The following is a 25448-nucleotide window of genomic DNA, read 5'->3' on the forward strand; positions in this document are numbered from 1 at the left end:
GGATGGTGTAAACACTGTGCAATGAACAAAGAAAGGTGGAAGAGATAGTGAAGTAGGCATCGGACACCAACGGGCAGTGAGCCCATGGTTCATGATGATGATGATGATGAAAGATTTTCTTTCTTGACACACTCGTCACACGTCTTCCCTCAGGCTGTCTCTCCTTCTCAGTCTACCGCAAACCTACACACACAGGCCAGTACATACACAAAACTTCTTATCACCACCCAACACAAAAACTAGGGGTAATAAGCACCCTTAAACACAGAGCTCAAACTATCTGTTCAAATGAACAGGCTCTTAACCAGGAATACAAGATCATCAACCATACCTTTATAAAAAATGGATACAGTAAAAAACCATCCACAAGGTCCTCCAAAGAGATACCACTAAAAACAAAAAAGATTTCAAAAATGCTATTGCCATACCATATGTTAGAGGCATTTCCAAAAAAATAGACAGAACACTACACAAATACAACATCAAAATCACCTTTAAACCCCCGACACAATTAAGACACCTACTCAGTTCTTCCAAGGATCCTCTGCCACACCTAGCCCACCCAGGGGTTTACAAAATACAATGCACATGTAACATACCATACATAGGGGAAATAGGGCGAACCGTCCCAATCAGGAAGGATGAACACAAATGACATATCAAATACCTCCATTTTAGAAAAACCGGCCTTTCTGAGCACGCTCTCCAAACATACCACAGAATTGATTGGAAAGGTCTCAAGTCCCTACACTGCACCAAAACCTTGTTCAAGAGGAAATTCAAAGAGGCATGTGAAATGCTCAAACATAATTGAAATCTGAATAAAAATGATGGGCTATCCATTCCAAGAATGTGGAGGACCCATCGTCAACCTTCATAGCAACGACTAAGAAAAATCTCAATACTTCACAGACTATTAATTAATCTTATTAATTTCATAAGCTGAAAGGCTATTTTACCAGTGAATATGTTAATAGAAAGGGGGATGGTAAATCCCTTTATGTTTTTATAGCCGGGTACAAAACTTGGATCGAAATCCATAGAGTTTCATGACGAAAAAACTATCGGCGAGCCCAAGTGTAAATGATCACTTGGGTAGTACAACACCAGGGCAACTCCATGCAAAGGTAAAGCAAGCTCCATCACTAACTTTAATATTCTCTCATAACGTAAAACCAGGCTCCTAAGAGATGTATATATACTTGGGCTCGCCGATAGTTTTTTCGGCATGAAACTATGGATTTCGATGGATTTTGATCCGAGTTTCATACCCGGCCATAAAAACATAAAGGGATTTACCATCCCCCTTTCTATTAACATATTTGCCAGTAAAATAGCCTTTCGGCTTATTAAATTAGTAATTATAATAAATTTAGTTTAATCCTTTATCCAAGTGTGAGCAAACAAAGTTTGCGCCTGAAAGTATCTTCAGGACTGGGTTAAGGTGGTACACACCAGGGCAACTCGTTGCAAAGGTGGAGCAAGCTACCAACACTCCTATCCTAGTATCTCCTATAATGCAAAACACATCTCCTTGCGGATATGTCTATTGTTATGCATTAAGGGAAGGGCCACTACCCAGACCGGTTTCGACCTTTATTGAGGTCTCTTCAGTGGGAGCCAGGCCCAAGTCGAGATATCAGGCAGAAGCATTTGCAGGTCATCTCCACCTATAGGAATTGCCAATTGGTGTGCCACCCTTTTTTAATAAATTACTCTGGATTTAGAGAAAGATGTTGAAAGTTTATTTTCCACTTGGTTAGAGTATAATAAATTTAGTTTAATCCTTTATTATACTCTAACCAAGTGGAAAATAAACTTTCAACATCTTTCTCTAAATCCAGAGTAATTTATTAAAAAAGGGTGGCACACCAATTGGCAATTCCTATAGGTGGAGATGACCTGCAAATGCTTCTGCCTGATATCTCGACTTGGGCCTGGCTCCCACTGAAGAGACCTCAATAAAGGTCGAAACCGGTCTGGGTAGTGGCCCTTCCCTTAATGCATAACAATAGACATATCCGCAAGGAGATGTGTTTTGCATTATAGGAGATACTAGGATAGGAGTGTTGGTAGCTTGCTCCACCTTTGCAACGAGTTGCCCTGGTGTGTACCACCTTAACCCAGTCCTGAAGATACTTTCAGGCGCAAACTTTGTTTGCTCACACTTGGATAAAGGATTAAACTAAATTTATTATACTCTAACCAAGTGGAAAATAAACTTTCAAATTAGTAATTAATAATAAATATAGGAGTACACCACTTCGGCAATTCGATAGCAGAGGTATGTAAGTTCGTGTTCACTTAAAACCTTGATATTCCAGGTCTACCTACTCACTGATGAGACCTCAAAAGAGGTTGAAACCGGTCTGGGTAGTGACCTCTTCTCATAATGTAAAACAATACATCTCTTAGGAGCTGAGTTTTACATTATGAGAGAATATTAAAGTTAGACAGAGCTTGCTCCACCTTTGCATGGAGTTGCCCTGGTGTTGTACTACACAAGTGATCATTTACACTTGGGCTCGCCGATAGTTTTTCAGCATGAAATTCTATGGATTTCGATCAGAGTTTCGTAGCTATAAAAACATAAAGGGATTTTACCATCCTCCTTTCTACTTCACAGACTTGTTAAGTGTTTTTTTTTTTTTTTTCTTAGAATATTCAACAGCAACCTGAACTATACAAATCCAGAAGAAAATCTTAGTATAACAATATGAACTGTACAATCTCTTAGGAGCTGGGTTTTACATTATGAGAGAATATTAAAGTTAGTGCCGGAGCTTGCTCCACCTTTGCATGGAGTTTCTCTGGTGTTGTACTACCCAAGTGATCATTTATACTTGGGCTCGCCGATAGTTTTTTGGCATGAAACTCTATGAATTTTGATCCGAATTTCGTACCTGGCTATAAAAACATAAAGGGATTTACCATTCCCCTTTCTACTTCACAGACTTGTGAAGTGTTTTTTTTTTTTCGTAGAACATTCAACAGCAACCTGAACTATACAAATCCAGAAGAAAATCTTAGCATAACAATATGAACTGTACAATTCCAGAAGAATCTTAGTACGTGAGGACTTTAGCAGAGTTTATTGTAGTTTTCATTTTTTGTTTTTTATTTATTTTATTTTATATTATATACATTTATTTTATATATGTATTTATATATATATATATTAGGGTTACCAAGTAATTTTATAAACTTGTTTATTTTATTCCAAATCCCAAGTAAGCAAACAATTAAATTTGCGCCTGAACGTAGTTCAAGTCTAAAGGTGGTGCAACACCAGGGCAACTCATTGTAAAGGTGGGTAAAGCTCTGATGACTATTCTTAGTATTTTCCATAATGTAAAGCATATCTCACCAAGAGATGTATACTGCAATACATTATGGGTGTGGTCACTACTCAGACCGGTTTCAACCTTTTTTGAGGTCTCCTCAGTGAGTAGCTAGACCCTAAATACCAAGGTTTTAGTAATACAGAGCCGTATCAACTTTACCTATACAAGTTGCTACAAGGTGTTTTTATTTTGAATAAAAATCTCTGGAGGAGACATAGATGTAAATAAGATTTTTTACCTTGGGTAATGTATATTAGGGTTACCAAGTAATTTTATAAACTTGTTTATTTTACTCCTAATCCCAAGTAAGCAAACAATTAAGTTTGCGCCTGAACGTAGTTCAAGTCTAAAAGTGGTGCAACACCATATATATATATATTTTTTTTTAATCACTAGAAGTCAGGCTAAGAAAAAGATTAGTTAAAACATAGTTTTAATTTACCTTTATTAGAGTGCAACAGCATGTAGCTTGATTTCTATATACATGTATCCTTCTGATGATGACCTCTATATAGGGGTCGAAACGTCAATTGTTATTTTATTAACCATTAGTAAATTGATCATTTCAACAGGTGTGTTTTGGGTCCCTAAATTCATAAATATGAATTGAGATCAAAGAAAATAAAGGAGATGTGAGGCCATCAAAAATTCTTAGAAAAAATATTCCCTTATCCATTATTTTGAAGTGGGTTTTAGGAATATTTACTGCATTTGCTACTGCAGTAAAACTTTTAATTTGTTTTGCTTGTGTCTGTGCAGAATGATGGTGGTATGGGAAGGGATTAGTGATATACTGTATCACAAAACTCCTCGCCACCCCTTCCTTCTCCTTTTTTAACTACCCGTATATTATCGCATATAATGCGAAAAATGTATGGTAAAAAATACTACTTAAAGTTAGGGGTTTGCATTATATGCGGATCCTAAAAAATATAACATCTTATTAGACTTGCACACACAATATATACTACCCAATGCCTATGCAACCAAATCTGCTTGACCCACTCGCATTCGGCAAAGCATGCATCATATCTGTGCATAAAGCTAGGTATATTACTGGCTTTATGCACAGATACGATGCGCGCTCAGTCGCCAAATGATAGAGCACAGTGAGATAGATAGCGCACGGTGAGGTATATCAGTTTAAATACAGTTCATTTTAAATATTATTTGTTAAACAAACCTAGCCTGAAAATGAGTCAACAGAAACAAAAATGTTCATCTTTTGAAGCAGGATTTAAATTGTGTGTCATGCAGTTTGCAGAAGAACATAATAACAGTGTTGCTATGAGAGAATTTGGTGTAGCAGAGAGTAATATTAGACTTTGGCGTAAGCAAAAAGACAGTCTTGAAAAAATCCCCCAAACAAAATGTGCCCACTATGGAGATGTAGCATCCTTTCCAGAACTCGAAGAAGAGCTAAATGAATGGATTTTGACAACGACAAGATGGCATTATAGTAACAAGAAATGCAATTCGTTTTCGAGCTCTACAACTCAAGAATGGTAAATTCAAGAGCACACCATGTATTTCATCTTTTCTTGCTTCACCTGGGTGGTGCAACAGATTTATGGAATGCAAAGCATTAACATTACAACACCGAACAAAAATTGCGGAGAAGTTACCAAAGAAGCTTGAAGAAAAAGTGCAGTCCTTCCATAAATTTATCATAAAATTATGGAAGTGTCATGGATATGAACTTTCCCAAATAGACAATATGGATGAGATGCCCATGTACTTCGATATGCCTGGGAATCGAACAGTAAATTCGGTTGGTGAAAAGGGTGTCTTAATAAAAACAACAGGATATGAAAAAACGCATTTTACCGTTGTTCTAGCATGTATGGCAGACGGAACCAAATTAAAGCCGACAGTGATATTTAAAAGGAAGAAAATTCCAAAGCATATGAAATTTCCACCAGGTGTAATTTTTCATGCCAATCAGAAAGGTTGCATGGATGAAGAAGGTGTACTGTGGCTGGATCAAGTATGGAACATACATTCAGGTAGCTAGTTACGTCAACAAAGCATGCTAGTCTGGGATATGTTCCGGTGCATTTAACGGAGGCAAGTAAAGAGAAAGCACGTGAGCTACGTACAGACCTAGCAGTCATACCGGGTGGTCTAAATTTCATTTTGCAGCCCTTCGATGTCAGCTTGAATAAGCCATTTAAAGATCACTTACATGAAAAATGGAGAGAATGGATGTCATCTGGTTTGGTGAAGATGACAAAGGGTGGGAATTTTCAGACGCCTGAAATCACCCTAGTCACTAGCTGGGTTAAAGAAGCATGGGATTTGATACCATCTGAAATGATTCAACACTCATTTCTTAAATGTGGAATAAGTAATTCAATGGATGGATCTGAAGATCACGTCATATACGAAAGCGAGGATGGTGCACAACAAAATGGAGAGCATGAAGACGATGACAACAACTGCTACACTAAGTTGTATTTGTAATGACGCAATCCCTACAGATGAATTTATAAATGAAATAATTGATGACTCAAAAATATGAAGAAGAATTTAAAGGATTTTGACATTTTGTTTTAAAATAAATATTTCTTTCGTTAATTCGTATGGTATTATTTATAACGTTATGGAACAAGATTAACAGATCGCATTATATGTGGACATGGCATTTTAGGGCTAGTTTTCTAGTTTCTAGAAATTTCTAGTTTGCATTATACATGTATCGCATTATACGCGATAATATACAGTAATTGATAAATGCACACATGCATAACTAGAGTTTATAAGATGTCATCTGATTACTATTTGTATTCATACCTGTTCTTTTCCTAAGGCATTCCGGTCATATGTAAATTGTTCGTATCCAATTAATGCAGATCAAAATATAATCCTTTACCCTTCAAAAATTAAAAAATACAAACAAATCTAGAATTTCTCTTAATTATTGATTATTTGTATAAGTTATATATCCTGGAATAGTCTTTTCCCTTCTACATAACACTGGTTTCTATGAAAATCATATTTTGTGTAATGATTTGCCAAATGCTTGCCGGATATACAAACCAGAAGAATCAGACAATTTGTCATGTCCCACCCAATGATGAATTAAGCTAGGATACACTTTTTCTGTTAACACATTCAATTGTTAACACATTCAATCATGAATGTGTTAACAATCAAGGAGATCAAAAACAAGTAGAGAGACTTATCTAGTTGCTACTGATAGAAGAATGATTTGCAGCTTGGTTGGCCGAGTGAATAGCATATCCGCTTTCCAACCACAACGCTGCTGGTTTGAATTCCACTGTAGGAATGGCTGTTTGTGAATTATCTGTGGAAATACCAGTGGTGGTCGGCAGTAGATGCACTGGTGTAGCTGCAGTCAGTTGGTGATTGAATGGTGGAGACGGAGTTCTAGAGCAGGTGTCCTCCCTTGAGTCCTTGGACTCCCTGGAGGTGTCAAATAATAATGATAAATACATAAACATCTCTTAAAGACTGATAAATGGACACAATAAAAAGAACAAAGAGATATTATTATTATTATTATTATTAAGAGAGACCTCCAGTGAGCCAGGGACTCATCAAGGGAGGCCACATTCTACACACACCAACTATAATACTTATTATTGAATTCATTTAGACTGCATGTACTCACAATATCCAATGGCAACCCATTGCAATCACACACCACCCTATGAGAGAAAAATCTAGCGCCACCCCCTTCTCAGCAGCATTCATTCCTATCTTCTAAAGATACCCTCATGTCCTTTCCTCACCCACATAAATTGAAAAATTCCATCAATTGAAATCCTGTATGACCCTTTCAAAAGTTTGTAAGTCTCAATCATATCACCCCTCTTTCTCCAGATTATGATGACAAATTCTCAATCTGTCTTCATAATCAGTATATTGCAGAATCCTGATATCATTTTTAACACTCTTCTTTGCACTCTCTCCACTGTATCTGAATCACAATGGAAACCAGAAGCCCAGACAGGTGCACAATAGTCGCAGCAAGGTCTTATCAAGGTCTTGTAAAGAGGCAAAATGACATCCTTATACATGTGAACATTTGTTTCAGTATTGCAATTATGTTTTGAGTTGTATTTGTAATCTTTGCTACAAGGCCCCTGAACTTCAACTTCCTATCCACTAACACTCCAAGATCCATAGCCTTATCAGATTCTTCTAGCATAATCCCACCAATATAATATAACATTGAATATCTAATCATGCCAAAATGAATGACTTTACATTTACTGACATTGAAATGACATCCATTTCCCCATACCCACAATTCCAGCCTATTCAAATCATTCTGCAAATACTGCATATCAGCAGCATATGTGATTACCCTAACCTATCTTTGCATCATCAGCAAATAGCTGTATATCACCTGTCAAATCCTTCCCAATATCATTAATGTACAGATTGAATAATAGTGGACCAAGCACTGATCCATGTGGTACACCACTTGTTACCTTAAACCTTGCAGACTCACATCCCCTGTTTACCACTTTTTGATATCTCTCAGTCAACCACCTTTTTATCCATGCTAATATTCTATAATCCAAACCCATATTCTCCAATTTATGCAACAGTCTTCCATTTGGTATTCTGTCAAGAGCCTTAGCAAAATCCAAAAGTATTATGGTGTGTATCCATTCTCCTTGTTTAGTTTGAAGGTAACATTGTTATAGAATGTGAGCAAGTTGCTGAAACATGACCTTCCCTTAGTAAACCCATGTTGTTCATTGCAAAGTAGAGATTCTCTGTCAACCCATTTCTGAATGCGAGCCATAACCAATTTTTCCAAAATCTTCACCACCACTCCTCGGATACTAATTGGTCGATAATTGGATACATCAGTCTTTGCACCACCTTTGTTCAAAGGAATTACCATACATTTTTTTCATTCAAGCAGAATCTTCCCTGTTCTGAGACTTATATTAAACAGCCTGGTCAAAGGAATAGCCAGTTCACTGAACACTCTTTTAGCCCTTCTGCATGTTGATATCCCATCAATACCTATTGCTGAATTGCTATTCAATTTGTGCAACAGCTCTAATCATATATGTAAGTTTCTTCATTAAGTGAAGAGGTAGCAGTGAACTCAATGTTGCATACACCAGGTTGATAGCTTTTAGCAAAATGGGCACTCATTAGTTGAACAATCTCTTCTGCATATGTCACCCTCATACCATCTATATTCAGAAGAGTTATTCTTTCATATCCATTCTTTCTTTTACTTCCAGCATATCGATAGAATTCTTGTGGGTTCTCTTTAGCACACAGAGCCAGTTTCTTTTCAAACTCAGACTTTGCTTTCTATACAACAGTTGTGACGATTCTAGCCTGCTGATTATAATTTTCATAACGGACTTCATCCTTATGCACAGGGTATTTCTTCCACATCATCCTTTTTTTACAAATCTCTTGCTTAATAAGACTATACATCCATTTACTCCTATCCTATTTATTCTTTGAAATCTTGGGACACACTTTGATATCGCATTATTTAAGTATTGTTTTAATGCTTCCCATGCACTCTTGATATTCTTCCCATTCATTAACCGATCCTGTTCCACTGAACTCAATATGCTCCTCAGTTGGTCATAATTTCCTGCTTTGTAGTTCAGCTTGTAACCTTTTCTGAATGGAACATCCATAAACTCGGTCACTTCCCAAGTGAGTACCGCATGATCAGAGGTAGAATAGTCATGTCTTTAATTGAAATGCCCTCTGACACTATAATCAAATCTAACACTCTTTGACCTCAAGTTCCTTCTGTTACATGCTGCTTGAGGAAGTTGTCCTGCAACAGCTCAATAAATGTATTTTCATTCTTCTCATGAGATTCTACTGCTACCCAATCAATATTTGAATAATTCAAGTCTCCCATTATGATTACCCTTTTCATGCTCTTCTTTTCTATTTGGTGAGGCATTTCTTCATCACTAGCAAACTGATCCACCAGGTCCATGACAGCACCCCACTATGTAATTGATCTTGTTAGATTCCACCTCAGACCAGATGGCTTCACACTCACTGCCACATGAAATACTGTTAGTAGTAGTACTACAATCATAGGTCTCAACTCTAACTGGATTCAAGTCATCCAGTATCATTAGCAGCACACCCCTCCTCTCCTATCCTCCTTAGTGTACCCTTTACACTTGATACCAGTTAGTATATCTGATTCTGATAGTCAGGTCTCACTAATGCCTACAATCTGAGGTCCCAACATATTGACTAAGGTGACAAACTCCACCCATTTGTTTCTGATACTCCTAGCATTTGTGTACAGATATAATAATCTAGTATTGTATTAAAAAAGATATGAGTTCAGTTCTTATTGTATTTTTATATGTGAGCTTTGTTTCAACTGAAGGTATGTTAGCTGATCTCATAGAAGATAGGAGGATTTCTATGCCTGAGTTGGTTTTTCATTTTGCATACAAAAAATTGTCCACAGAAAATGCAATTTACAAACAAAAAATACTATCAGTGGAAGGCTGGGTGTGTAGATTATGGAAGTGCTGCTGTGTACAGCTGGAGAATTAGGCAGTAGAGATAGTGGGTTGTCTGGAATGGAGTGCCTTTCTGTAATGGGTCCTTGCACTCATTGGAATTGTCACATAATAATATTGTAATAATGTGGAGTCTGCTGATTTATTATGTGAAGTCCACTAACATTCCAAAAACCTTCATTTGTATAATTCATCACATTTTTCTTTGTCCATACTTATATGCTAGTATATATAAGTCATCTTGTAAAATCTTATGTCAGTAATGTCAGTAAATGAATTCATCACGTGAATTCATTTACTGACATAGCACTCATAACTGACACTGGCAACCCATTCCATTCATTTGCCACTTTCTAAGAAAAAAATCTCAGCCACACACACACACACACACACACACACTTGCTAGCTAAATTCTTTCTTTATTTTCTTATATGTTTATAGTATATCCCCTTTTCCGCCTATCAGAAAAATTTTGTAACCTTCGAAGCTTCAATTCACCCACATAAGGAGCATGCCTCTTCTATATCTCCAAGGAATCCAGGTGACCAGATCCGTGTCCATATAGGACCATATCAATACCTTATAAAGAGGTATGATGACCTTATTTCTGCTTCTTAGTGTGGTCTTCAATAACCAGGTAATCCTATTGCAGTTCAGTTCCATCGATGCAGTACATAACTGGGTACTTTTTTTCATTCCCAAATGTATCTTTGGATTGCCATCACTCTAGCACATTAAACTGACTGCCATTTTTCTTTGTCCATACTTATATGCTAGTATATATAAGTCATCTTGTAAAATCTTAACATCATCCTTATTAACTATTATTCTATCAGTTTTACATCATCAGCAGATAAATGATATTTCTCCTCAGGTCATTTCTTATATCATTAATGTATATGTTATGTTAAATAGCAGCAGCCAGAGTACAGAGCCCTGTGGTGCACTGCTAGTCACGAACCTTCTCCTGGACCCAGCAACTTCATAAACTACTTTTTTCCACCTCACCAGCTTTACATTCAAATCCATCTGCTCCAATTTGTATAATGGAGTTCCATGCAGTACCCTGTGCAAATGCTTTTGTAAGGTCTAGCAGTATCATCATGTAGCCATTCCCTATATCTAATTCAGCTGATATGCTATTATAAAATGTGATAAATCACTGAAGCATAATCTATCATTCAAAAAACCATGCCTCCCTATACAGTATCTGATTCCTATTGACCTCAGTACTGTTGAACAGGGTGTAGCATAGCGGCAGCCTGCCTCATGACGCGGCTTAATAAGGGCACTCATTCAGCCATATTGCGGTAGGCAACGTCGCTACATTAGCATAGCAAGTGCTACGCTAATGTAGCGAAAGAAGTTTTTCCAAGCTTAAACTGATTAAAAATTATTTGCGAACAGCAATGACCCAAGAAAGATTGGCTGGGCTAGCAACTATATCAATAGAGGTTGACATAGCTTATAATTTAAATTTAGAAGAGCTTATAAACAGTTTTATTGTGTGATACCTCCGTACAGCAAACATTTAATTAATATCATTATGTAATCGCATTAATGCGATTACATAATGATATTAATTTTTATTGCATTAATGTTTCTCTTGTAATAAAAACAAAATAGCAATTGGAGATTTTCTTATATTTTTGTCTTATAATCTCAGGGGCAATATTTTATTGTTTGCCTCAGGGCATGATCTAATCTGGTGACGGCTCTGATTGACCTATTCCTGAATTTTGATTTTAATAACTAACTTCTCTAATGCCTTGATTATGATATGCTGATATGCTGATTGGTAGACAATTTGCTACTTCTGTCTTAGAACTTCATTTAAGCAATGGAACTACTTTGCTCTCTTTCCATTTCCTTGGAAATGGAAAGAGAGCAAACCAACTATCTCAGTAAGCACAATTGGAAGAACGACAGTACATTGCGCCCTTTGATTGGAATAGGCCTAAGTTCGATTCTCATCGTGATGGGAGGAATCTTTATGTGGAAGATTTTCAATCGAAGGTGATTTAGCTAATCACATATGAAGGTAGCAGGGTTTTTCTCCTGGAAACTCGGGTTTTTCATCCCGCATACAGACAAATTGGCCCTTCAGAACACACGCAATTTACAGACAATAAAAATACTAGTTGTGGAAGTGGGCAGTAGATGGCGTTGATGGAGATGATTAGTAGAAGAGGTTCGGTGTAGTGGTTGAGACAGTTGTGTAAATAGTAAGTGTCCTCTCACGATGAGTCTTCGGACTCCTTGAAGGTGTCATGAATAATAATAATAATAAATCAACTATTTCATCTATAATACTTTGGTTACTGCCCTGCCATCAGGATTCATCAAAATTATTCTACTACTGCCATTCTTCCTTTTACTTGCCACATACTGAAAGAACTCTTTTGGATTACTTTGGCTAGCTCAGTTAATTTCTTCTATTACTATGATTTTGGCCTTCTTTAATGTACTGGTTACCCTATTGACCAGTGCTTTATACCGCTTGTGAGATTGCTAATCACATTTCTCCTTAAATGTTCTCCACAAGCTTTTACTTTTTTAGCAACTCCTGCTTAGTGATGTTACTCTTCTATTTAATTCCTACTTTAATTATCCTCCTGACTCTAGGTATGCACTCTAAAATGTACTACTGACATCCCTCCTCTGCAGTTTGCCATTCCATGCTGGCCTGGTTGGCCGAGTGGTTAGAATATCCGTTCTCCAACCAAAAGGCTGTGGGTTCGAATCCTGCTGTGGACATGGATGTTTGTGATTGTCTGTGAAAATACTAGTGGTACTGGTCAGCGGTAGATGGCATTGGTGTAGATGATGAAGGTAATTGCGGTTGGTGGAGATGGAGAGTTGTAGAGTAGGTACCCTCCCTCAATTAGTCTTTAGACTCCCTGGAGGTGTTATGTAATAATAGTAATAATAATAATAGCACTTCTCCAAGCAATCTTTCATAATTACAAACTCTTTAATGCCATATAACCCTTCTTTAGAAATCCACACACACACGCACACACACACACACACACACACACACACACACACACACACACACACACACACACACACACGCATATATATATATATATATATATATACCGGCAGTCCTCAGGTTACGGAACAGATGTTTCTGAGAACGTCTTTAAGTTAGATTTGTATATAACTTGGATCCCTGATGAAAAGCACATATATAATGATGATAATAATAATAACAATAATTTAATGGTTCATATGTGACAATAACAATACAGTGTAACACTGTAATAATAATAATAATAATAATAATAATAATAATAATAATACCCTTGTGTAAAATTCGATGCAACAGAAGTTCCTTTAATTTAGTATAGATTTTTACAGAGGTCATTCATATTGTAAATAACTCTAGAATACTCAGTGTTGAAAAGTTTTGTAAACCCATGTAGGTATCTGAAGATGCAACAAAACAAAAATGCTTGTAAATTGTAAGTTAAAATAATTATTAAGATTGTGCACTTTATTTAATTCTCAGCATAAAGTTGTAGAGATGACCTATTTTTGAAGTGTTTATGCCCCAAGCGAAAGGAATTACAGAGGATTATATATGTGAAAGTAAACAATGGATTGAAGATCACTGCCGCTGACATCAGAATGTTCACAGGATATTCGGGGGTCTCCGACCCTGAAACAAGGAACTCTTGCTGCCCTGCAATGACGTCACAACGACTGACATTTGCATGCACGTGGGACATTCACGGGTCTCTGACCCTAAAACAGGGTCCTGAAAAAATAATATATGGGGGGGAGGCCTTGGAAGGAAGGCTCTCCCTCTTGCTCTTGCATTCTTTTGGGACAGTTCGCAGACCTGACTAGAGTTAATTGGAATGCACCCGTAGTTACAGGGGAGCGGTAGAGGAGTAGCAGAAATTTCTGCGATGAATTGCAGTTAGGTTCGCTCAGTGCATCGAACGTAGGGCACCTTTGACTCGATCTAGTACCGTCGGCAAACGGGAATCACTCTTCTCACAAGTGAACCACGAAAAGACGACTATTGAGCAACGTGCAAAGAAGGCCCGCACAGAAGAACAAGTCAGACAATCTACAGAAATAGACTAGGATCATAAGAACTTGAAGAAAAGTATATATTGAAATGGACTTGTGAGTACATTTTCCAGTATTATCAGTAAAGTGCGAAAGGAAAATTGTGATTTTCCAATTGTATCATTCCTAGAACTTCAGTGTTGTAACAGATAGAAAGATTTAGGACTGAAGCATAGATATGAGATAATTTTGAGGTAGATGATATAGTAAAAAGAGATATTGTAGGACATGAGGTTTTTCTCTCTATTTAAATGATTGATTTTCTTTGTTTAAGGTTATGGAATTAGTGTATGGAATTGTACACTTTATAATGTATAAAGTGTATGGAATAGTGTACAATTTGTTTCAAGTTGCATTAAAGATGTTTTGTTTGTTAAAATGAAGACTTTGACTGATCTTTACTCAATGCACTGTCTTGAAAAAATATTCGAACCTGTGAATAAGGTGAACTAAGGAATAGCCATGACTGTAATTTAAGCCTTAGCCCATTGATAGAATTATCCTACAGGTGTTATAGTTCATCTTTGATGCTTATTAATTAGGAACTTAGGTGGCGCAGTCACAAATCAAATAAATTTTCCTAAGTTCCTTTCGACATAAGAGATTATTATTATTATTATTATTATTATTACATAACACCTCCAGGGAGTCCAAAGACTCATCGAGGGAGGGCACCCACTCCACAACTCTCCATCTCCACCACTCAATCCATCAACTACACCAACATCATCTACTGCCGACCACCACCACATTATATAGGGGCACTAAGATCTAACTGTGGGAGTAAGACAAGGAATATCATAAAGGACAGGAAAAACTTAAGAAAGCATAAGAGTATAATTAAGAGAAAATAAATAAGACAAGTATGATTACAAGAAGTGGAAAAGGCAAAAAAATATTACAATGACCCAATTGATGCATGCATTTTTACACCTGTACTGTAATAATAAGTTACAGAAATTATTGTGCTCTTTCTTTTAATTCAGACAAACCGAACATAAACAGAAGGTAGGCTAACATTAATTGGAAGATGATGGAGTTGCTGCTGGAAAATCAGGATTTGAATCAGCATCAGATTCTGGTGCTAGAGAGGATGGACCTGGAGATGGAGAATCAGGATTTTATTCTGTTGCTAGATGAGGTGAGCTTACCACTGAAGTCAGTTTCTTGAAAAAGATACCTAGGGTTAAAACAACCCTAGATACCTTTTTCACAGCCTTTTTCTTTTTTTCATCATAAATGGCCTTGTAGCAGCTGATGTTCTCACTAACTGCACAGTAAATCTTTGCAAACTGCTCAATGTTAGGATCTTGCTCCTCAAGCTTAGCAAATAATGCTTCAATGAGACGAAAGGCTTCAGCTAATTCTTTTGTCATAAACTTTGTTGGTTCTGGATCTTCTGATTCTTCGTATTCTTGCATTTCTATCAGCTGCTTCTCTATCTCATAAGGTCTTCATTGGTTAATTCTTGTGAATGGGACTCTAGTAAGTTGATGACATCATTTTCATTGATGTCCAATTGCAGCGCACTGCCAATATCCACCACAGTTTTTCTGGCTTTGGTGATGTCTTCTTCTGTGAAGTCATGAAAATCATCACAGAATTGAGGACACAGTTTGTTCCACGCCCTATTCATTGCTGATTGCTTCCTTCCAAGAATCAGCAATGTTTTTGATGGCATCATAGATGTTATTTCTTCCAGAACTCTCTCAAGGTCATCATATCATCTTCCGTAGCCCTGATTGCTTGTTGGAATGTATGCTGTAAGTAATAAGCCTTAAATGCAGAAATGACTCCGTGGTCCATTGGCAGTAATAATGATGTAGTGTTGGGTGGTAAAAATACGACCTTTACATTAGTGTGAAGGTCACCTAAAGATGTTGGATGTCCAGGAGCATTGTCAAGCAGAAGCATAATTTTAAAGGGAATTTTCTTTTCTGAACAATAACATTCCACAGCAGGAATAAAACAGTTCATGAACCAATCTTCAAACACGGCAAGTACGATCCAGTCTCTTAAATTTGACTTCCAGCTAACATGAACATCTGCTTTAATAATGCGAGGAAGTGCTCTTGGATTTTCGGAGTGGTAAACAAGCAAAGGCTTCAGCTTAAAATCTCCGGAGGCATCACCCCAAAGCAATAAGGTTAGTCTGTCCTTTGCTGTTTTATGCCCTGGTGCACTTTTTACTTCTTTCGAGATGTAAGTTCTTTCATGCATTTTTTTTCCAGAACCATCCACTTTCATCTACAATAAATATTTGTTCGGGAAAATAACCTCCCTCAATAATTTTCTTCAACATTCCAGGAAATTCAATTGCTACAGCTACATCAGCACTGGGCTGCTTCCCGTTGCATTTTAATATTATGCATATTTACCCTATTTTTCAAACGATTAAACAAATCTTTACTTGCAACAAATTCTTCATCATAACTACCTTCACTTTCTATGCACACAGCTTTTAAGCTGTTGAAAATGCTTCGGGCTTTTCCTGCACTAACGCTAGGCTAATAGAAATGTTACATTTATTTTCATTCTAACCAAATGAATAATAACCTTTCTATTTCAATAATTAATCCACTATGCTGCTTAGTAATAATTGATGCTTTCATTGGAGCACTGCCTTTCACATGTTCCATTATTTTCACTTCATCTTTCATAATGGCCAGCCAGGCTGGCCGAGTGGTTAGCATATCCGCTCTCTAGCCAAAAGACTGCGGGTTCAAATCTCGCCATGAGCATGGATCTTCGTGATTGTCATTGGAAATACTAGTGGTGTTATCGGCGGCATATGGCATTGGTGTAGTTGCAGTTAGTTGGTGGATTGAAGGAGTTGTAGAGCAGGTGCCCTCCCTCGATGAGTCTTTGGACTCCCTGGAGGTGTCTAATAATAATAATAATAATATTAATAATAATAATAATAATTGTTCCGATAGTCGAGTGACTGAAGCCTAATGCTTTCCCTATGAATGATGGCGTCTGACACCTCTCCGAACGTTTAATCATTTCTACTTTCGTTTCCATTGTAATCACCTTTCTCTTCGCTGCAGATGCACCTGGACTTGCAGTGGACTTTTGGTTTGGGAAGGCATTGTCATAAGAGTAATCGCAGACTCACAAAATCGAATAAAAATTTAATACAAAAGTGTGATGCTCTGCATAAGTGACCATTTAAACAATGAGCCAACACTAGCTGCATGGAAGAAGCTAGTTCCCAAATTATTAATTTAATTATCCTTATAGGGAGCCTCGGAAGCCCATTCATAAGTACGAAACAGCATAAGTCGGGTCGTCCGTAACTCAGGGACCGCCTGTTTGTGTGTGTGTGTGTGTGTGGCCACCTCACTGGTCAAAACTATATGATTACTTGCAAGAGTTGGTAGTAATGTAGCTAACTACATTATAGACGACAACAACAACAACAAAAAATCAGTCAAAAATGGGAGTTCATGAAAAGGAAATTAGGTTTGGATGTTTGTTAATGACAAGTGACATCATTTATATGTGTATTTAAGCTAGAAACGTTGGTGAAGGGGAATGTGGATTTTTTTTATGCATTTTTAGAATTTTTTTGTCAAGTTAATAGGAAAGGTATCAGTGAAACAGTCATTTAGAATAACACAGCAGTTTATATTACAAAACAGAAAAAAGATAACTGTACCTGTTTGATGATTGCCTCAGTCCACTCATTTGTTGGTGAATAAAGAATTTTCCCACGAAGAATTGGTTTTAAAAAATTCCACACAATAGGTCCTCCTGTCATTTTCATTACTTGTTCATAGCCAGTACTGCAAAAGTCACCTAACAAGAAAAAAGGAAAGAAATGTTATTTGTTTCATGGTAATAGCTGAAGTATGATTTTGCTCTACTCCTGAAAGAAATTTTCTTTGGGTCTTCTGAATAATATAAGTTGCAAACCACTCTTAACCAGACAGAGTGCAATTGATCAGTAAGGTTTTAGGAATTCTGAGAATGTGATTCCAGTTTATTAGGTTTAAAATGCTGCTAGGCATGACAGGTGTTATTCACACAGTAACATCACTTTGACTATAAATGACCACTTTCTTAAATAAAATTAAACAAAATTATATATACAAATGAATAAAACAAATTTATATTCACACCTTTTCTGCCCCTTTAGAAGTGCTCAAGGATATAATAGACTTAAGGATATTATAGGAAAATAGACTCAAATATTATTGGGTAAAAATTGGATAATAAAAAATGATATTGTGTGTTTTGGTTACCTAGAAGATAGGGTCAGATGCATAATAGTGGAAGACAAGACGAAACTAAGTTTTCATTACTGTATTTAGTTTTATTTCATTTTATTTAGCGTACTTAATGTTTTGTTTTACTTGTGATTGATTGTACTTTTCTTATTTATTAATTCTCCCTAATACTTATTTATCATTTATTTTTGCCACTAATTAACGACACTATTTTGAATAATTAACGATTACGCTAGTAGTCCCTCGGCAGTAACGAATAATGGCAGATTCAGCTGTAGTTGCAAATGGCATGTCGCCAAGTCCTCCGCCATTTAAGAAACCTATTATAAGCAATATAATAAAGGAGTTTGTGGCATGCAGTACTTGCGGCATGTATGCGGCTTGGGAATTGGATATCTGGCTTGTGAGGGGGGGGGTGCATATGTGCATAAAGTGCAGGCAATAGGAGTAAATAAATGCGGTAGATACCTCAGTAACCGACCTTGTTGCTCCAGGAATGGGAAATGAATACCGCAGAAGACGAGTAGTGTGATAGGAGAGAATGAAATAAAAAATATGAATGAGAAAATAACAGTTGATAGTGTAGAAGGCATGAGTGACTATGAAAGTTTAGGAGATGGTTTAGTTTGGGAGAGTGACTGACCTGCAGAGGGAGATAGAGGAGCTGAAATGTCTTGGGAGAAGTATGAAAGATGAGATTAGGAGACTGAACGAGATAAATGCAGGGCAAATCAGAGTAGGGGAGAAAGAGAGAGTTTTGGGAATGATAGAAGAGGAGAGAATGGAATTGGATGTGAAAATGGAAATGGAGAGAATGAAAACAGTAAAAGATAGGGAATGAGAGAGAGGTATGGAAATACTAGAAGAGGAGAGAATGGAAACAGCAGGAGAGAGAGGGGTATGGGAGTGATAGAAGAGGAGAGAATGGAAACAGCAGAAGAGAGGGAATGAGAGAGAGATATGGGAAAGCTAGAAGAGGAGAGAATGGAAACAGTAGGAGAGACGGAATGAGAGAGAGAGAGGTATGGAAGTGCTGGAAGAGGAGAGAATGGAAAGTAGGAGAGATGGAATGAGAGAGAGGCATGTGAGTGCTAGAAGAGGAGAGAATGGAAACAATAGGAGAGACAGAATGAGAGAGGGGGTATGGGAGTGCTAGAATAAGAGAGAATGGAAACAGTAGGAGAGATGGAATGAGAGAGAGATATGGGAGTGCTAGAAGAGGAGAAAATGGAAACAGTAGGAGAGAGGAAATGAGAGAGAGGTCTGGGAAGGAAAGAAGAGGAGAAAATGGAAACAATAGGAGAGAGGGAATGGTAAGAGGTATAATTTATGGGGACTCAATACTCCGTGGTGTTCAAGATAGGATGCATGAGGAGTGTTTGCCAGGAGGAATGATAGAAAGTGTGGCTTTGGCAGTTAAGAGAGGTGAAAGGGTGGATGAGATGATTGTGATGGTGGGAACAAATGACTTGAGTGGTGGTGTAAATAGGGCAGCAAGGGATATGAGATTCTTGCTTGAGGTGGTACGAAAGAAGACACAGAGAGGAAAGATAGTGTGCGTGTTGCCTAGGTATGATAATGACGAGCTGAGCAGAAGAGCAGTAATATTAAATGACATAATAGCTAGAATGTGTGACAAGAAAGGACTGGAATATGTGGATGCTTGGAGTGCATTTGAGGACAGAAAGGAACTGTATGCGAGAGACCGCTTACATTTGAATAAGGAAGGACATAGGCATCTGGAGAGATTGCTGTTCTGAACAAGTCAGTGTGTCCTATGGAGGATGGTAGCAGAGGTGGCCTCTTGTGGGAATAAGTACTTGGGAGAAGGGGGACGACATCAGGTAGCACTGAGCCCAGTGGGGTCTAGAGGCATCAAAGCTGGGTATAGAAACAACGGCATTTATATTCTTTATACTAATGCCAGGAGTATCCGGAATAAGGGAGAAGAATTGGTGGCGTAGATAGCACCAGCCTAGCCAAAAATTATTGGGATCACTAAGACATGGTTGACAGAACAGGATATAATAACAGGAATAGAAGTCGCTGGGTACAGCATTTTTCGGCACGATAGGAAGGGAAAGCTTCGTGGTGGAGTACTGCTTATGATAAGTGACGACCTATGTCCTCTAAGAGTGGAGACTTTGGAAAGCAGTAACACTAATGATTTTGAAAGCATATGGTGTGAGGTAGAGGTGGGCAAGACAGGATATTTAGTGGGGTGTTGCTATAGACCCAGAAGCACAGAGGGTGAGGACCAGGAAATGTTTAGACAGTTGAGTTTGGCAAGTGCAAGAAGAATGATTGTTAAGGGAGATTTTATCTACAGTAGTATGAAGTGGGGAGAGGAAGCTACATGTAGCGATAAGGGAATGAAATTTCTAGAATTCTTGAGGGGCAACATGTAATAGAGGAAACAAAAGGTTCAAGAGTTTTGGTTTGGTTATAGCATCAGAAGAGTTGATAATAACTGAGATGACATCTCTCCCATCAGTTGGAGAGAGTGACCATATGGTTTTGACTTGGAAAATCAATAGACATGCAGGAGTATCAAAGAGACGGGAACGTATGTGGAATTATAAGGCAGGTGATTATAATAGTCTAAGACGTCAACTTGGGGAAGTTTCATGGAGGGAGGAATTGGAAGGCTGGAATATCATTAGTGCATGGGAAATTATTAAAGAATAGTTGGAAGGGGCTAATCGTTCGATGATGTTGGCACACTCTCACTCGATGAGTCTTTGGACTCTCTGGAGGTGTCAAATAATAATAATAATAATAATAATAATAATAATAATAATAATAATAAACAGGAATTGCATGCTAAAAAGAGGCTATGGAGGAGATATAAGGAGGCAGGTGAAGAGAACATGCATGAAGAGTAAAAGATACAGGCCAGAAGAGTGACTAGTGTGGTAGGGAAGACGAAACTGGAATATGAGAGGAGATTGGCACTAAGATCCAAAGAATATTCTAGGTAATTTTTTAGATATGGGCCAGTAGGAGGAGAAATGACTGTGGAATAATGATATTGTGGAACATAAATGGGAATAGAGTGAGTGATGCAGAGCACATAGTGGAATTTTTCAATGAACACTTTATTGTAGTATTTCATCCTGGAGGAGTCAGTTTTAATGCTAGAGGTATTGGGCAGGTTCGAGGTTTAGAGGTACAGGAGGAGAGTGTGTTTCAAATACTGAGTACTCTGAATGTCAGTAAAACTGTGGGACTGGATGGTATTTCGCCACGAGTTTTGAGAGAATGTGCTATGGAACTGACAGTGCCTTTGAACTGGCTTTTCAATGAAAGTCTGGCTGCTGGAAATGTGCCCATGGAATGGAAGGAAGGTGAGATAGTGCCACTGCATAAGGGCTGTAGCAGACTGGAAGTGTCTAATTATAGACCAGTTTGTGTGTCATCAGTAGTTAGTAAGATCTTGGAGAAAGTAGTAAAGGACCATATACAGCATCGGGCAGATAAGGATTATGTTATCTGTGAGAGTCAACATGGATTTTTGAAGGGGCACTCTTGTTTTAGCAATATGCTAGCCTTTTATGATAAAGTTACAAGAGCATTAGATGAGGGAAAGGCATATACTGCCATTTTCTTAGACTTAGCGAAGGCATTTGACAGGGTGCGACATGATAAGCTGATATTTAAGTTGCAGCACATGGGTCTGGATGTCAGATTAGTCAACTGGATTCAGGATTGGATGTCCGATAGGTATTAGAGAGTTGTGTATGGTGGGGCAGTTTCAAGGAAGCAGAGGGTTACAAGTGGTTTCCCAGAGGGATCAGTTCTGGGACCTATATTGTTTAACCTTTATATCAATGACATTGTAAGTGGATTGCAAGGGTATATTCAGTTGTTTGTAGATGATGCAAAGCTGAGAAGGATTATTAGTAATAGTGCAGATGCGGCAGCCATGCAAGAGGATTTGAATAAGCTAGATAGATGTGCAAATAAATGGAGGTGTCGGTTTAATGTAGAAAAATGTAAGGTCTTGAGGTTTGTGAAACATCGATGGGACACTCCATGCTCTATGGGAGGAGTTATACTGAAGGAAGTAGGGGAGACAAAAGATCTGGATTGATGATTGATCGAAACCTGAAATTTAGGGGACATATTGCAAAGGTGCTGAAGGTAACACAGAGGATTGCTGCAATAATGAGAAGGACACTGACCTGCAGATATAAAACAGTTATCATTCCGTTGTATAAGACCCTGATCACACCACACTTGGACTATTGTTCTCAGATTTGGTCCCCAGGATTTGAAGGGGATAAATTAACTGTGGAAAGGGTACAAAGGCAGATAACAAAGATGGTTTTCAGGATTGTACAATGTTAGTTATGAGGATTGGCTGAGGGAATGTGGACTATACAGTTCAGTGGATAGAAGAAGGGGAGGTGATAAGATTGAGACTTTTAAACTGTTGAGAGGTGGTTACAGGGTTGACACTGGGGAGTTCTTTCGCTTGGTTGAACAGCAGGAAGGAGTAATGAGAAGAGGCCATCCCTGGAAGTTACGAAAGGAAACTGTTTGCAAGAGGGTGAGGCATGGTTTCTTTGCATGGAGGGTGGTTGAGCCGTGGAATGTATTGCCTGATGGAATGGTGAGAGTGAGAACGGTCAATGAGTTTAAGGATTGGTATGATAGACTTTGTGTTTCTTAGGAAAAACCTCCCATAATGAGACTTTTGACTCCATGGAGGCCTGAATAATAATAATAAAAAAAAATAATAATAATAATAATAAATAATAAAATTGAAAGATCTGAAAAGAAAAACCAAATTTTAGAGAGTCAGTGAGAAAATCTGAAGATAAAGCGCTGTTTAATTCAGTGAATTAGGCATGTAGTGAAGTCTAAAGGGTAGAAAAAAAATATAATAATAATAATCAGAACTCCATGCTGGATGAAAAGAGTTAAAGAGGCAGTCATGGAAAAGAAGAAATAAAATCAAAACAGTTCCTGACAAGTAAGCATGCATGCATAGAAAATACAAAGAAATATGTAATAAAGATATTAATAAAAGTAAGCAAAATTATGTGAGGATTTCAAAAAACTCAAGTAAAGATAAGTGTTATTTTATGTAATAATCAGTACTACTCTTTGCATTTCACAAAATCTCATTTATTGTTGACAGTATAGCCTGTTTGCATAGTGTGTAGGTTGCTCATTGGGTTGTTGGTTATGTTTTTTTGTGTAATTTGTAGCTTGTACTGAACAAATTTTGTACTGAATTAAAAAGAAATAGATTGCATTCTTAAGAAGAAGTGAGAAAGATTGGACAGTTCAAAAAAATAACTAAAAGAACAGCAAATACGAGGGAGGTCTGGTAAGTTCTTAGCCTAACAATAAAAAAATGAATTTATTTAATCATTTCTACTTTCATTTCCATTGTAATCACCTTTCTCTTCGCTGCAGACTCCACTGGACTGCAAGAGTGAGAAATTTATTATTTCAAAATTATTTTTATTTTTCAACATAATCTCTCTTAAGACTAATACATTTATTCGAGTAATGCTCCACTGCCATTATCCCATCCCTGTAGTGGTTCTCAATAAGTTCTGCAAAAAACCCTATACAGCTGCAATCAGCTCTTGATTCGAAGAAAAACGCTGACCAGCGAGGAAAAGTTTTAATTTTGGGAAGATATAGAAGTCAGAGGGAGCAAAGTCTGGAGAATAGGATAGATGTTACAATGATTCATAGTGCAGATCCCTTAATTTTTCCATTGCCAATACACCTTCATGGGCAGGTGCATTGTCCTGATGAAAGATGATTTTTTCTTATGCAAACCAGGTCTTTTCTCGCGAATCTTTTTTTTTTTTCATCTAGTCCGGTTAAAAGATCGTAATAATATTCCTGGTTTATTGTTTTACCCTTTTCAAGATAATTAATAAACAAAATGCCTTTAGCATCCCAAAACACCGATGCCATGACCTTTCCTACTGATGGAACTGACTTTGTCTTCTTCATCGCTGAACAACGGCTTCTGTCCACTGTTTTGACTGCTGTTTGGATTCTGGTGTGTGATGGTGAATCCAAGTCTCAGCCACAGTAATAATTCAATGCACAAAATCAGTTTTATTCTTTTTTAAAAGCTCCAAGCACTGTTCAGAGATTTTCATGCAAGTGCGTTTTTGATCTCCTGTGAGCAAACATGGCACCCACCTTGTGCAAAGCTTTTTCATTTGCAATTCTTCATGCAAAATATATTCTGCACGTTCTTTTGAAATGCCTATAGTGTCAGCAATTTCACGCAATTTGACTTGCCAGTCATCCAATACCATATTGTGCACTTGATCAATGATTTCTGGTGTTGTTACACTTTTTGGATGTCCTTCACGTGGATCATCTTCAAGGGTGGTACATGGCCGTACCAGCCTTGAATTTCTTTTGGCGTTAACTGTTCTTTTACAAAGAAGTTTCTAACCACACGATACTCAATTTTATCCATTTCAAGGGATACAGACAATACTTTTGCTTCAGACAGCTGTATAAAACAAACTACTTGATAGAATGACTTGCAATTTCACATGGATGCTTATGACAGCAGTACCAACTTGGAAAAAAAAATTGTGCTGATAGTATTGCTATCTATGGTCGGGGTCAGGAACTATTCAGACCACATTCGTAGTGTGTTACAAAATTACAACTGAAGAAGCCCTGTATTACAAATGAGATAATTCACTAGAAGAATAAAAATAAAGCAAGAAAAAAAGAAGACTAGAAGGTAACAATATTGAAGACTAAATAACAAAAGGATGATTACAAAAAAAATCAAAGGTAAACTAGATAGAAGATGTACAGAAGAAAGATGATAAACATAAATCAAAAACAGCAGAAGCTGTCAATGCATGTCAAATAATTGCCGGACTGACCAGCAATCCCGAAACAAAAAGTAAAATAGTGCAAAAAAAAAAAAAAAAAATGGAAAATTACAAAGAGAGCTGAAGGAATATTTTGAATGAATAAGTGATATTATCAAACCAGAATATAATGATGAAAAGAAAGTCATGTACCAGAGATAGTGGATGGAGAAATTAAAAGTGTGATTAATAAATTATCTAACTGGAAAAACTGTAGGGACAGATGAAACCTCCTGAAATTTGAAAAAATTTGGGAGATGAAACAAAAGAAGCCTTATTTAAAGTTATTAGGTTAATCTTTCAAGAGGGATAAGCAATACATGATTTCTATGAAAGTTTCATGATAATAAGTCTGTAGTCAGTTAGTATCAATACAATGGGTAGATGAGCTGAGCAGAAAGA

At 37.3% G+C, this 25448-nt stretch overlaps 1 protein-coding gene across 1 annotated transcript in view; it reads right to left on the bottom strand.

Annotated features, from left to right (window-relative positions):
- LOC150103053 (phospholipid-transporting ATPase ABCA1-like) overlaps window positions 1-25448 on the bottom strand; it is an 859669-nt gene that overhangs the window by 739961 nt on the left and 94260 nt on the right. The window contains exons 6-7 of the mRNA XM_090398068.1: window positions 17601-17740; window positions 16318-16446 (exon numbers count right to left, since the gene is read on the bottom strand). Coding sequence (XP_090254194.1) covers window positions 16318-16446; window positions 17601-17740 — 269 coding nt within the window. The remainder of the gene's footprint in view (window positions 1-16317; window positions 16447-17600; window positions 17741-25448) is intronic.

Source organism: Typopeltis vanoorti, chromosome 9 (assembly GCF_054136105.1).
Source record: "Typopeltis vanoorti isolate ZY-2024b chromosome 9, IOZ_Tvanoo_1.0, whole genome shotgun sequence".
Lineage (NCBI taxonomy): Eukaryota > Metazoa > Arthropoda > Arachnida > Uropygi > Thelyphonidae > Typopeltis > Typopeltis vanoorti.